The sequence below is a fragment of the Phodopus roborovskii genome, unplaced genomic scaffold (genome assembly GCF_943737965.1).
Source record: "Phodopus roborovskii unplaced genomic scaffold, PHOROB, whole genome shotgun sequence".
Classification (NCBI taxonomy): domain Eukaryota; kingdom Metazoa; phylum Chordata; class Mammalia; order Rodentia; family Cricetidae; genus Phodopus; species Phodopus roborovskii.
The window spans coordinates 6,036,854-6,050,362 of NW_026126460.1; the positions used below are offsets into that span (position 1 = coordinate 6,036,854).

General features: G+C 47.2%; 1 protein-coding gene across 1 annotated transcript in view; it reads left to right on the forward strand.

Annotated features, from left to right (window-relative positions):
* Positions 1 to 13,509, forward strand: part of LOC127226530 (aldehyde oxidase 2) — an 80,906-nt gene that overhangs the window by 22,943 nt on the left and 44,454 nt on the right. Inside the window, exons 12-19 of the mRNA XM_051190635.1 lie at positions 58 to 151; positions 3,653 to 3,762; positions 6,367 to 6,551; positions 7,160 to 7,346; positions 8,966 to 9,058; positions 10,004 to 10,173; positions 10,889 to 11,003; positions 12,931 to 13,053. Of these exons, the coding sequence (XP_051046592.1) occupies positions 58 to 151; positions 3,653 to 3,762; positions 6,367 to 6,551; positions 7,160 to 7,346; positions 8,966 to 9,058; positions 10,004 to 10,173; positions 10,889 to 11,003; positions 12,931 to 13,053 (1,077 nt within the window). The remainder of the gene's footprint in view (positions 1 to 57; positions 152 to 3,652; positions 3,763 to 6,366; positions 6,552 to 7,159; positions 7,347 to 8,965; positions 9,059 to 10,003; positions 10,174 to 10,888; positions 11,004 to 12,930; positions 13,054 to 13,509) is intronic.

A 13,509-nucleotide genomic window follows, 5' to 3' on the forward strand; every position in this document is an offset into this window, starting at 1 on the left:
CTATAAGGAGGGGAGAAGACCTGAGACACTAACCAAGCTGTCACTCTGTCTCCTCAGTCCTTAGGTGGGCATGTTCTCAGCCGGCATCATTACTCTGACCTGAACCCTATTCTCTCTGTGGGCAACTCCATCCTCAACCTGCTGTCAGAAGGTAAGCTACACTCCAAGCAGCTCGTAGAGAGCCTCTGTCTCTTGTCATTACACTTCTAGTTATCTTAAGGAATTGCACTGAGTAACAGCCTGGATCACTCAGTGCACCATGGGGAGTTCCTGTCATGAGGAAGATACATTGTAACAATAGGCTGAGGTGTGTCCTGCTGGCTACACACACACACACACACACACACACACACACACACACACACACACACACACACACACACACACACCACACACAGAGGACTTGAAGGTCATGTGTCAATTAGTTCACATGTTCTTGCTTGACCAGGGATGATGAGCAAAAGCTGACATGAGAGTAAGGTTTGAGAGTCCTGGAGAGATGGCTTGGAGGTTAAGAGGACCCTCTGCTCTCGTAGAGGACAGCGGTTCAGTTCCTAGCACCCACATTGGGTGGCTCACACTGCCTACGGCTCTGGTTCCCGGGGGACTCTAACTTCTGTGGGCACCTGCACTCATGGCACATATCCACAGAAATAGACAATTATATATGGCTGGAGAAATGGCTCAGCAATTAAGAGCATGTCCTGCTGTTGCAAAGGGCCTGAGTTTGTTTCCCAGCACCCATGTCGGCAATTCACAACTGTCTGTAACCCCAGTTCCAGGGAACCTGATCTCAATAGTCACCTACACTCACGTGTGCATAACCACATATAACACCTGTGCATAACTAATCATGATAAAAATAAATCTTTTTTTTTTTTTAAAGAGATTGAGGACTAGGCATGGTAATCCATGCCTTTAATCCCAGCACTCAGGAGGCAGGGACAGGAGGATCTCTGTGAATTCAAGGCCAGCCTGGTCTACATAGTGAGTTCCAGGACAGCCAAGACCAAATAGAGAGACCTTGTCTTGGGGATGGACACAGAAAAGAGGGGGGAATCTGGCCTGTTCTAGATGGTGCGTTCCTATAGCCTAAGGGAGCAAGGTTCCTGCCTTCCTTCTTCAATCTACACCCAATCTGAGAGCACGCACACGCACACGCACATGATACCCTTTACGGTACTCTTCTTCGAGCACACACAGAAAGCCAAACATCCCTATGGGCAGGAGAAAGCAGTGACTTGTTTTAATTGCTGGTTGAATGAGCATTTCTTATGGCAGCTCCCTGCTAACCGCCTCCCCTGCTCCCCCAGGCCTCTCTGTACTCACAGCACTTTGGTCTCTTCCACAAGCCCTAAGGGCAAGAGGCTAACGTGTGCCAGGCTCTGCTGGGAACTTTACACCTCTTCCCCAGGCTGCTCAGCCTGGAGCACATTCCACTTGCCCAGAAAATGACCAGACTCCAGCTTAGCTGCTTCGCAACTCTAGCCCTGAAAGTGGGTCACGTATCAACATTGTTTTTCTCATGGCTTTAGAGGCTGGAAACTCCAAGGTCGCATGATAGAGAGTAGAGACAGCCTTCTTATTCCATCATCTCATGTCAGTAGATGGATATGCAAGAAAGGACAAAAGGGAGCCAGAGTCATCCTTTGTAACAGAACCGGCCCCAGCTCTGAGGGCGGAGCCATATCACCGGTCTCATGAGGGAGGAGCCGTATCACCCGTCTCATGCCAGGGTTCCATCTCAGGTCAGAGCCCTGTGCGTGCTAGACAAGTGTCCTACTGCTGCTGCACGCCCAGCTAGCTCTGAGTATTGTTACAATGGCTACCAAATTCCATGAACTAAATAAGGCTTTTAAGAAATATGTTGTATCTTTATGGTGTTAGGCAAGCCCAGTGCACAAGTGGACACTTACCGGAGTCAGGTCTTTCCTTCCAACAAAGGGGTCCTAGGGATTGAACTCCAGTCATCAAGCTTGGCTGCAAGAACCTTTACCCACTAAGTCACCCTCCTGGCCCTGAGTTTTGAAGGAGACTAACACTCAAACCTTAGCAGATGGGAAGCTCTGTCACTCTGGCATCCATTCACGATCTCTCCTGATCACCCTGTCCTGTGTCCAGGGCTTCCAGCTCTAAAATGCCCCTCCCCTTCCCTCACAGACTGCCTGGCAACCTGTCTGTCTTAGCTAGGGTTTACTATTGCTGTGAAGAAACACCATGAGCAAGGCAACTCTTATAAAGAAAACATTTAATTGGGGGTGGCTTACAGTTTCAGAGGTTCAGTCCGTTGTGATCATGACAGGGACCCTGCTGAAGCTGAGGGTGCTACATCTTGCACGCAACCGGAAGTCTACTGACTGTCACACTGAGGGAAGCTTAAGAAAAAGAGACCTCAAAGCCTGCCTCCACAGTGACACACCTCCTCCCACAAGGCCACACCACTTAGTGCCTCGCCCTGTCAAACCACATCACCGTCCAATACCTCCATCTACTGTCCCTCAGCAGATCTTGAGCTCACCGCTCCCTCCCAGGTACAGAGATACAGAAGGAGCCACAACCTCTGCCCCGTGGACTTCTGAGCTCCCTGAAGTGTTTGATGCTGTCACCCACTGCTCAGAGTTCAGAGGTAGTGGGGAGAGATTTAGGGGCTGAGAAAAAGCGTTCAGGCCCTACTCCATGATTGGCTTCATTTGAAGCCTTTCAGTAGGGAGGGCACAGACGGTTAAGCATGCTGACTGAACCAGGCTTTTGTCTGAGAGGACCAGGCCTGTAGTTTGGGTTGATCCCAGTTGAACACACAAAACAGTCAAGAAGCCAAGACTCTGGGGATACCAGGATGATGAGGTCTCTATCCAGTGCCTTCTGCTACCATAATGGTAGCAACGTTCTACTGGATGTTTGTAATCACCTTTGACTTATGGTTTCTGCTTTCCCAACTCTGCCAAAGCTATGGCAGACCTCCATCACTCCAGAGAAGGCAGGATCTCAGCACACTGACTTAGCAGCATGACAGGTGAACAGTGATCAACAGGGACTTCTTTGGGGTTTGCTATCCAAGAGTAACCCTACCAGCATTCCAACCAACACAGTGCCAATTGCTCAGGGAATAGAACTCATGTCACCCCTGGGCTATAGTTTGATCTCTTTGGAACACATCCTATACTTTAAAAAGTACAAAGCATATTTTAAAGCCAGAGGACAGTGCTCTGGTCCCAAGAGGTGAATAGCTGAGCCCAAGTCAGATTTGACAAGCTGTTTACTTAAGGTGTGTCTGTGTCAGGAACACAAAACTTTAGCAATCGTGAAAAGCAGATCATAACTCTGCTAGCAACGAAAATAAGTCCAGTGTTAGCTTAAGTGACTCTGCAGCCTTGACCTTTGTTTGTGGTTCATTCTGTCAGCCAGCCTCTGCTGAAGGATGAAAACCCACGGGGTGGTGGGCATGGCATGAGCATGGCAGGACATGGCATGACAGGATAGCCAATGCCATGCGCAGTGAAGGGAAAGGGCGCTGTAACAGTGCCAGAGCCTCGGCCTCTGCATCAGTCACTCCGAGCAGAGGATGTACATCTTCTGTGGCATCCAACCTCTGAGAGTGCAGATCTGGCTTGCTTTTCTTGCAGCTATACAGAAATGCCATTTCTTTCCACAGAAGGCACACGGCAGATTGCTCTGGATGGACATTTTCTTGCTGGGCTGGCGAGCACAGACCTGAAGCCTGGGGAGATTTTGGGATCTGTGTACATCCCTCACTCTCAAAAGGTAAGAAGCTAGCTAGTGGCTTTGAAGTTGTTTCTCCCTGTCATAATGGAGTCCAGTCATCCCTAACGTCTGAAGGCAGGTCGAAGGAAAGTAACCGTGTCTCTGTAACTGTTTCCTGACCTACTGCAAACTGGTTCAGCAACAAGGCTCTGGGACTGTCCTGAACGAGCGACTCCAGGGTGTGGATTTTGGTTGTTGTTGCAGCTGTGGGGTGTGGCCTGCGGAAGGCCTGTGGTCATACTCCCCCAAGGGTGAAGGCTCTCTGGCTGTAGAAGGAGCTTCTCTACCTGACACACAGGAAGTGGGAGTCCTAACTTAGCTTTCCCACCTCCAAATTCCTGCCAAACCCTACAGCTCATAGGAACACATGGCCTCCAGATGTTCCCTGGCCCAGGATACTGGGGTTGATGGGCCAGCTGTGGAGTGGCCTCCTGCCCTCACTCTCTGTTCCTTAGGCCTCTCTCCAAAGCTGTATTTGACTCCAAGAGAAGCACCAATACCACACACACACACACACACACAAAGCAGAGGCAGGTTATAATGAAGTCTTTTTTGTTGTTTGTTTGTTTTTCAAGATAGGGTTTCTTTGTGCAGTAGCTCTGAATGTCCTGCAACTCAATCTGTAGACTTGCCTAGACTTGAACACAGAGAGATTCACTTGCCTCTGCCTCCCAAGTGCTGGGATTAAAGGAGGGCACCACCACCTCCTAACTGTAATTAGGTCTTAAGTTACATCTCAGCAATGGATGATCTTTGGTAGTCCTTTTGAAACAGAAATTCTGACATGCTTTCCCATCCAAAAATACATCTGTGTCTATGCAAAGGCAGAAGATAGAAAATAATGGTATATCATTAGGCTGGAGACACAGCTCAGCAGCTAAGAGTAGTTCCTCTTGGAGTGGACCCAGGTTCAATTCCTAGCACCCACATGAAAGCTCACAACCATCTGTAACTCCAGATCCAGGGGGTCTGATACCCTCTTCTAGTCTTCATGGGAACCTGGCACACACATGATGCACAGACATCCGTGTGGCTGGCCACCCATGCACATAAAAATAAATAAACAAAGAATAAATAAAACAAAGTATTCTGTCAAAAAGGAAAGTGGAGCATCAAATACGAGAAGCTTTGAGACGACACAAAGGGAAGACAGGAAGTGAAGAGGAGCTCTGAGGCAGACACCACCTCTGAGGCCCCGCCCAGCAGCCAAGAAATGGAGGGGGGGGGGGTTTGAACTGAACAGCTCCTGACTTCAGAAGGCTCCTCCATCCTCACAGAGACAAAAGAATCCAAAGATTGAAGCTGAGCAGAGGTGGCACAGGTCTTTAATCCCAGCACTCAGGAGGCAGAGGCAGGAGATTGATTTCTATGAGTTCCAGGACAGCCAGAGCTGTAACACAGAGAAACCCTGTCTCAAAAAGAAAAGAAAAAGAAAGAACAGGATCCAAAGACTGGAGAGGATGGCTCCAAGAAACTCAGCACCAACAGGGCTTCTCAGTGGTTTCCGTGGCATCCTCCACAGAGCTCTGCTGACCTCCAGCAGACCATGATCCCTGGAGCTATCAATGGCCTCCAGGATGAGCCTTTAGAAGGACACCATTATCACCCTTGGGGATAAAAAGATGGCTCAGCAGTTGCTATTTGGTCCTGTAGAGGACCAAATACACACATGTTGGCCCACAACCATCTTTAACTCCAGGCCCAAGGGGTCCAACACCCTCTTCTGGCTTCCAAAGCACAGGCATTTATGCAAACACTCATACATGTAAACAAAACAATTTTTAATACTTTTGATTTATTTATTTAATGTGTGTTTCCTGCATTTATATACATTTACCATGTGTGTGAAAACAATTTTAATACTTTTGATTTATTTATTTAATATGTGTGTTTCCTGAATTTATATACATTTACTATGTGTGTGCTTGGTGCCCAAAGAAGTTAGAAGAGGTGTCAGATACCCTGGAACTGGCATTACAGATGGCTGGGAGCAGTCATGTGGGTTCTGGGAACCAAACCCAGATCCTCTGTGAGAGCAACAAGTGCTCTTAATTGTTGAGCCTTCTCTCTAGCCCCGACAACGGTTTTTCCAAGACAGGGTTTCTCTGTGTAACCCTGGCTGTCCTGGAACTAGCTCTGTAGGCCAGGCTGGCCTCGAACTCATAGAGATCCATCTGCCTCTGCCTCCTGAGTGCTGGATCAAAGATGTGTACCACCATACCCAGCTCCAACATTTTTAAGGGTACCTGGAGAAAATGTTCAGTGATTAAGAACACTTACTGCACTTGCAGAGGACCTGGGTTCTGTTCCCAGCACCTACAATGTATGCCCTTTCCTGACCTTCAAGGGCTCCTAGATACAGGTGGAGCAAAACTCACACAGGCTCATATACAAACGTAAATAAATAAATAAATTGATTTTTTTTTTTTAAGGACACCATCCTCACTCTGCAAAAAGGCAGCCAAAGTGTCTCTCATTTAGGCAACTGTCCTCTGTGTCCCATTACATGATTCTAAGTGATTAATTAGTTAGAGGCACCAAGAGGGAACCCAAGCTTTTCATTCTGACACGTCACATAACCCGGAATGGTTCCTGTCTCCACAGTGGGAGTTTGTGTCGGCCTTCCGGCAGGCCCAGTGCCATCAGAACGCTCTGCCTGATGTGAATGCTAGCATGAGAGTCCTGTTCAGGGAGGGCACAGACATCATTGAAGACCTGAGCATCGCCTACGGAGGGGTGGGGCCCACCACCATCAGTGCACACCGATCCTGCCAGCAGCTCGTCGGCAGGTAAGTCATGAGCACTATGCCTTAAAGGGAAGGAACCTTGATAATGGGAAAAACAAACAGGGCCTGACAACTGCTGATAAAGAGGGAATAATGAAAACCCAGACTTGTAAAAAACAACAACAACAAAAATAACTGCTTGTTCCTTCTTTAATTTTGCTAAATTAATTCCACATTATTTGGGCTTCCATTAAGTCACTTTTGGGGTGATGGACACAACAAAAATGGCCCAGGTCTGAGTCCATCCTGCAGGTGATGTTTTCTCATCTGGCCTCCTTTGCCCCTGCTTATGAACACTCTGTGGCTCTCTTCAAGCAGAGCCCAGTACTCCCAATACAGCGGGCACACTATTTCTCCCTGGGTAAAGGCAGCATCCAAGTCTGGATTCTGTTCTGGAATATTCTGGAATGGTTCTAGAATGTTCTGCCTCTGACACATGCTTGATTTATGTTGCAATGGGAGAGGTCCCTTGGAGCAGATTCCCAGGCTTTGATTTTTCCAGAGACCCTTCTTAACACAACTTCTAAGAGAGACCTGGGGACTCTAAAATGTCAGTTTCCGCATGATCAGACTTCCCATTAACTGGTCCTTCTCACCTCCCACTGTACCAGGCACTGGAATGCACTCATGTTGGACGAGGCTTGCAGGCGGCTTCTGGATGAAGTCTCCCTCCCAGGCTCAGCTCCGGGGGGCAAAGTGGAGTTCAAGAGGACTCTGATGGTCAGCTTCCTCTTCAGGTTCTACCTGGAGGTTCTGCAGGAGCTGAAGAGAAAAGTAAAGCTGTCCTCTGAGTCCACCGTAAGTACGCTGGAAGATAGTGACAAATGTGTTCACACATACTCGTGGTCTCACAGTACTGAGGCTAAAGGCCTTACCCAAGGTGCCATCGGGTAGCAGGAGACTGAGTGCACAACGAGTTCAAGGCCTGTCTGAGCTACAGAGCGAGACCCATCTCAAAAATAAATAATAAACTGAAACCCAGAGGCGTCATCAGAATAGGTCCCTCCTGAGAATTGTGAGGCTCCATCCTACACCTTCCCCATGGCTTCTGATGGGTTGGCCTGGCTTCTGGTGGCTTGCTGGTGAGCTTTAAGTTCCTTTACCTTGTAGAATCCCCCTGCTGTTGCCTTTAATTAACGCTGCCCCTGTATGCATGTTTACATCCAAAGGTGTCCTTCTGAGAGGATGTCAGCCACAATGTCAGCCAATTCTAATTCATTGCCACCACAGTAAACATCCCGTGTTGTTTGGATAGGTCGGTCACACTCTGAATTTCTGGAGGTTTGTACTTCAACAGAGAAGTTTGGAAAGATGAAATTGAAACTATAACTCTGCCTCTGGCAGATCCTTGTTTCCAGGAGTTCCTAGCTTTGCTGCTCCTTGAGCCATTTGTCTTGCAGGGAGCCTGTCACTATCTTAGAAGTCTTTGATCTGGGTCAGCCTTTGTCAGCCCAGGGTCCGTCCTGGGAGTTAGCCTCAGGTGTCCATCATGCCCCAGCACAGAAACACTACAAAGTCCCTGTCTCTGTCTCCACTCTGTAACCTTTTTCTCTTCTGAAATAAACTTTATTGAAGCACAATTTACAGTCAAACATGAGACAAATATAAACATATAGTTAGCCCACCTGTTTTAACTTACACATTTTCATCACCCCAGAGAGTCCCCTGTCCCCTTCATGCCATCACTCCCACCCCTGCCCAGGCAAACACTAATCTGCTTTGTGGGACTAAAGCTCCACTTTGCTTAGTCTAGCATTTTGTAATCATTATGAAATGTGATGTCAAGTTGTTATGTGTCAAAAAGTCAACAACTGACATGTACACTACTATCTAAGCAGCTTTCTAGGGTTTCTGATTACAAACTTCTGGAATAAGTTGAGCAAAATATTTACTCTCACACCTGTCCTCCCTGCCTTGTCCTCTCTCTCAACCCTTCCCTGGCCATGACCTCAGCCACCCTGTCCATGGCCACTGTCCCGTGGCCTCTGAATGTTGGGCAAAGACCTGAACTTAATTCCTCAGTCAGGACACCATTCCAGCCTTAGAAAAAAATATCCTGGAAAAAGCATTTAGAATTTTTCTTTTTCATTTTGTGATCCATGGTCTCTAGCTTATTCTGGGATGGCTTATTCAGCTGAGCATTGCCTTCCCCCCCCCCTCACACACACACACACACACCATCTCCTAGCTCACTGGCAGACCTTTCCCTCCAGGGACATGAAGATCAGATCTAACCAGTCATTCAATCTAAACCCTTACTTGGATAGGGGTGAAGGGTCACCAGGGTCACAAAAAGTATAACCCTGGGGGGAAGGGTTAACTGGGTCACCCCTCAGTACAGTAGGAGCCATTCTACATAACCCAAACCCAACTTAATCCAGACTAACAGTGTCTCTCATTGTACTGAGGCATTCCAGGACAGCCAGCACTATCCAGTGATTGCAGACCGGTTTCTGAGCGCTCTGGAAGATTTCCAGGTCACACTACCCCAGGGAGTCCAAACATACCAGGTCAGTGAGTTTGATTTCACTGAAACCTACACTGAGAGATAAACTAGAGCTGTGTGGACCAAGCAGGCCATTCACACAGGTGATTTTCAGTTCTTTCCAGGTGTTCCTAATCAGGAGGCTCTGAACCCCAAGAGCATGCCATGGGGGTTGGGGACTGAGGGTGTGTGCTAAGAGAGAGGCTGAGAACTAAGAGACCAAGAACCACGACGGTTGAGGATATAGGTTATATAGGAATCAGAGAAGCTGGGGGAGGGGAGGGAAGCTCGGGAGCTAGAGGAGTTGCTGGGGGGGGGGGGTGCCAGCCAGGATAACTCTGAGACAGGTGCTTGTGAGCAGGGACTGAGGAGACTTGTGGCCAGAGTCTGCTCTGAGTCATTAAATAGGTACCTCAGTTAGCCATTTGTCCTGAGTTGGAGAACACACACACACCAGTGCAGCCTCAGAAAAAAGTTCCGGAATAAACTCTTTCGACATCAGTCTGGATATGGGAGATTCCATTCCCATTTCCACCCCGTGCCAGAGGCCCTGATGAGTCAATACTCGGAGTTCTCACTCAGATTTTGGTCTGTCTCTGTGGGGCACGCTGGTTCATTCTAAGCCTTGTCAGAATGATGAGCATGAGCAGTTTGGCCATTGGAAGGGTGAGCAAGCAGGACAGAGGGACCTAAATTGTCAAACAAAAGGGCTCAGGGGCCCCACAAATGCAAGAGGTGAAGAGTCCCTTCACCTCCCTCACCATTCTGTCAAAATGCTGGTCTGTCAGAGGCATTGCCACCAAACTGAAATGGCAATTCTGCACTCTAGTTACATCACGAAATGATCATGCTCATCATCTGACCAGCTCCAATGTTTGTTGCCCAAGAGGACTGTCCTGTGACTCCCCACTGAGTCACCCAGGCCGCTGGAGATGAAAGGTTTCTGGGCTAACTCTGCCTTTCTCTATAGAGAGTGGATCCTCATCAGCCTCTCCAAGACCCAGTTGGACGTCCCATCATGCATCTGTCAGGTCTTAAACATGCCACAGGGGAAGCCATATTTTGTGATGACATACCCAGGGTGGATAAAGAACTTTTCATGGCTTTGGTGACCAGTACCAGGGCTCATGCAAGAATCATGTAAGTAAAGCAAAGCTTTAAAAAAAAAAAAAAACTTTAAAAGGTATACCTAGGGGTTGCTTCAAAGGACTGTGCTCTCTTCTGCAGTGTCCTGACCCAAAAAGCTCCATAAGGAAGACCGCATATCTAGAAATGACCATCCTGGGAGGGAGGGGCATAGAGGCTGCGGATATTGCTCAGCTGGTAGAATGCTGGAACACTCTTCCATGCACAAAGCCTAGGGTTCAATCCCGGTACTGTATAAAGCCAGCATACCTGTAAACCACTGTAATCCCAGCAGGTAGAGGCAAGAGGATCAGAAGTTCAATAGCATCCTCACTAACATAGCTAGATCCAAGCCCAGGTGGACTACATGAGATTCTGTCTCAAAAAATAAAAAGTTGTGGTATTTTTGTTTGCTTTCCAAGGTCATAAAACCTTACCCCCTGCAGCCCTGTGCATAACTCAGAGCCACTCTGCTACACTGAAACACCAGCTTCATTATTGCTTAGGAAACAAATACTATCACACACTTCCGAAGGAGACGTGTCTCAGTGCCACACTTTGACAGCCGGAGTTACCTCCTGGACTCTACTCTGTGGCAGGTCCACTCTGGTTGCTCAGAGTGGTCCCTTGTTACATGTTTTTTATTTTCAACTATATTCCATTTTCCCCTTGGGTTTGAGATCCTCCAAATTTGCTGATGTCTCCTTCTTAAATGTCTCCCTATACTCAGATCAATCGATTCATCTGAGGTCTTTGCCCTACCTGGTGTGGTTGATGTAATAACAGCTGAAGACATTCCAGGCGCCAACGGCGATGACAATGACAAATTATTGGCTGTAGATGAGGTATGAATGGGACATGCTTTCCCAGATGCCTGTGAAAACAGTCACCCAAGGGCCCCTGTCAGTCACCTGTCCTTGACTCCAGTTTTGTTTTTGTTTTTGGATTTTTTTTTTTTTCTACCACGGAGATGCAGAAGTGTGAAAGCCCTTGCTGCTCTCTATTAACCTTGGCTTTCTGAAGTTAGGAAATAACGTATTAAACAAAAACTAATCCTAGATCTGATTCAACCACTATATGCCTTTGAGTTCACTTTTCTGAGCTTATCTGAAGAGTAAACGTAAGGAACTGATCTATAACAGCATAGCGTGCTCTAGAAACATCTAGAAAGGAGGTGGGGGCACAGCCATGCCCTCTTATTTACATGGAACTCTTACCAGGTCTCACTTTCCTTCACTAGCTCTATTTTTATTAAGTTGTCTCCGCTGTCGCTGGCCTTGTCATTCAAATTCAACAATCATTTACTGACCACCCTGACTTAGGACCAGAGCACCTCAGCTTCTGTTCCAGCGTTTCTGCCTACTGCATGCCCTTGGGATCTGCCATCTTTAATGGAGGAATGATCATAACACACTTCATTGTATCACAAGAGTTAAACAAGCAAATACTCACTGAGTGCTGGCTATTGCACATTTCAGTGATCTCACACTCTCTCTCCTCCAGCCGTGAAGGAGATTGGTGGGGTCTTGTGTTTTGTTTGTTGGGTTTTTGTGGGGGTTTTGGTGTTTTGTTTTGTTTTTTAATCCATCAGAAGAGGTTGACTTTCATTTGTCAGTCTATTGGAGCTGCCAACATAAGGCCACCTAAACATGGGGCTGAAGAGATGGCTCAGTGGTTAAAGCACTGGCTGCTCTTCCAGAAGAACTGAGATCAGTTCCCAGCACCTACACAGAAGCTTACAACCATCTGTAACTCCTGTTCCCCAGGATCCAATGCCCTCTTCTGGCCTCTGTGGGCACTACATACACGTGCTGCACAGACACATGAAGGCAAAACACACACACACACACACACACACATAAAATAAAATAAAAAAATAAATCTCACACAAAAAAATAAAAGTACATGACGGAAATGGATTTTCACAGTCCTGGGGCTGAGCCCGGGCCAGGGTGTCAGCAGGCCTGGCTTCCTCTGCGGAATCTCTCCTTGCTTGCTGATGGCTGCCTTCAAATTGTCTTCCCTTTGCACTTTCTCTCTTCACTCTTCCTTTTCTTATAGGCTCAACAGCCATATTGCACAGAGCCCCAGCCTCATGGCCTCACTCAACATTAGTAACCTGTGTGGAGGCCCTGCCGACAAATGCAATCTCATAGGCGCCTTCACACCATAGGGGGTTGGGTAGTTCATTCATGGACAACAGGGGCCACACACTTACACGTTAAGCTCTTAAAAGGCAGGATGGAGGGCGCATGTAAACTCAGCGTGACAGCTGACTCAGCTGGTTCATGTTACAGCTGATCTCTGGCACTAACACTCTCTTGAGAACAAGTGGCCAGAGAGTGAAACTGTGTAATAAGTACCTTTTGGTGTGTGGAGCTGGAGGTCTAACCAGGGGTCTCATACATGCTAGGCAAGTGCTGTACCACTGGGTACAACCCAAGACCTTCCTTTTTATTATTATTTTTAAATGTGACTTCAGTATGGCTATTCCTGTTCAACAGGGACATCTAAGACGCCAACCACAGGTGTAGTTGAGCTTGGCTTCTTTCTGTTTGCTTTAAAATTATTTAAATGTATTTATTGTTATTATGGAGTAGAGTGTGGGAGGTGTGGAGGCCAGAGGACAACTTTATGGAGTTGTTTCTCTCTCCACCTGCTTTTACATGGGTTCCAGGGATGGAACCCGGGTCCCCAGGCTTGTATAGCAAGCGCCATTACACACTGAGCCATGCCCCTGGTCCTCCATCTGCTTATGTATGTGCTCTACAGGTGCGCTGTGTGGGCCAGGTCATCTGTGCTGTGGTTGCAGAGAATGATGTTCAGGCAAGACGAGCAACTGAAAAGATAAAAATCACCTATGAGGATCTGAAACCTGTGATTTTCACCATCGAGGTAAGTAGGGCCAGTCTGTACTGTACTGTAAAGTAGGGTTGGGTTGATGGCTCAGTGGTTAAGAGCACTTGATGCTCTTGCAGAAGGCCCAGCAGCATCTGCATGCTGGCTCACGATCATTTGTAACTCCAGCTCCAGAGGATCTAACACTGGCTTCTGGCTTCTGGCTTTCTCAGATATCAAGTGTGTGTGTGATGCATAGACTCACATACAGGCAAACACTCATACACATAAAATAAAAATAAATCTTTTAAAAAAAAACTGTAAAGTCAGAAGCATCTTTGCAAATATCTTAATATTAGAAAACTAACTTAGAACCTTTTTTCCCTTTTGGTATCTGTTCGCTCTTTAAAAATCATTTTGCTCTGGAAGGTATTACTTGTATGCGATGAAATTATTTTGGCTCCAATAAACAGAAAAACAATCATCAGAGTAGATGTTTCTCTGTCACAGCCA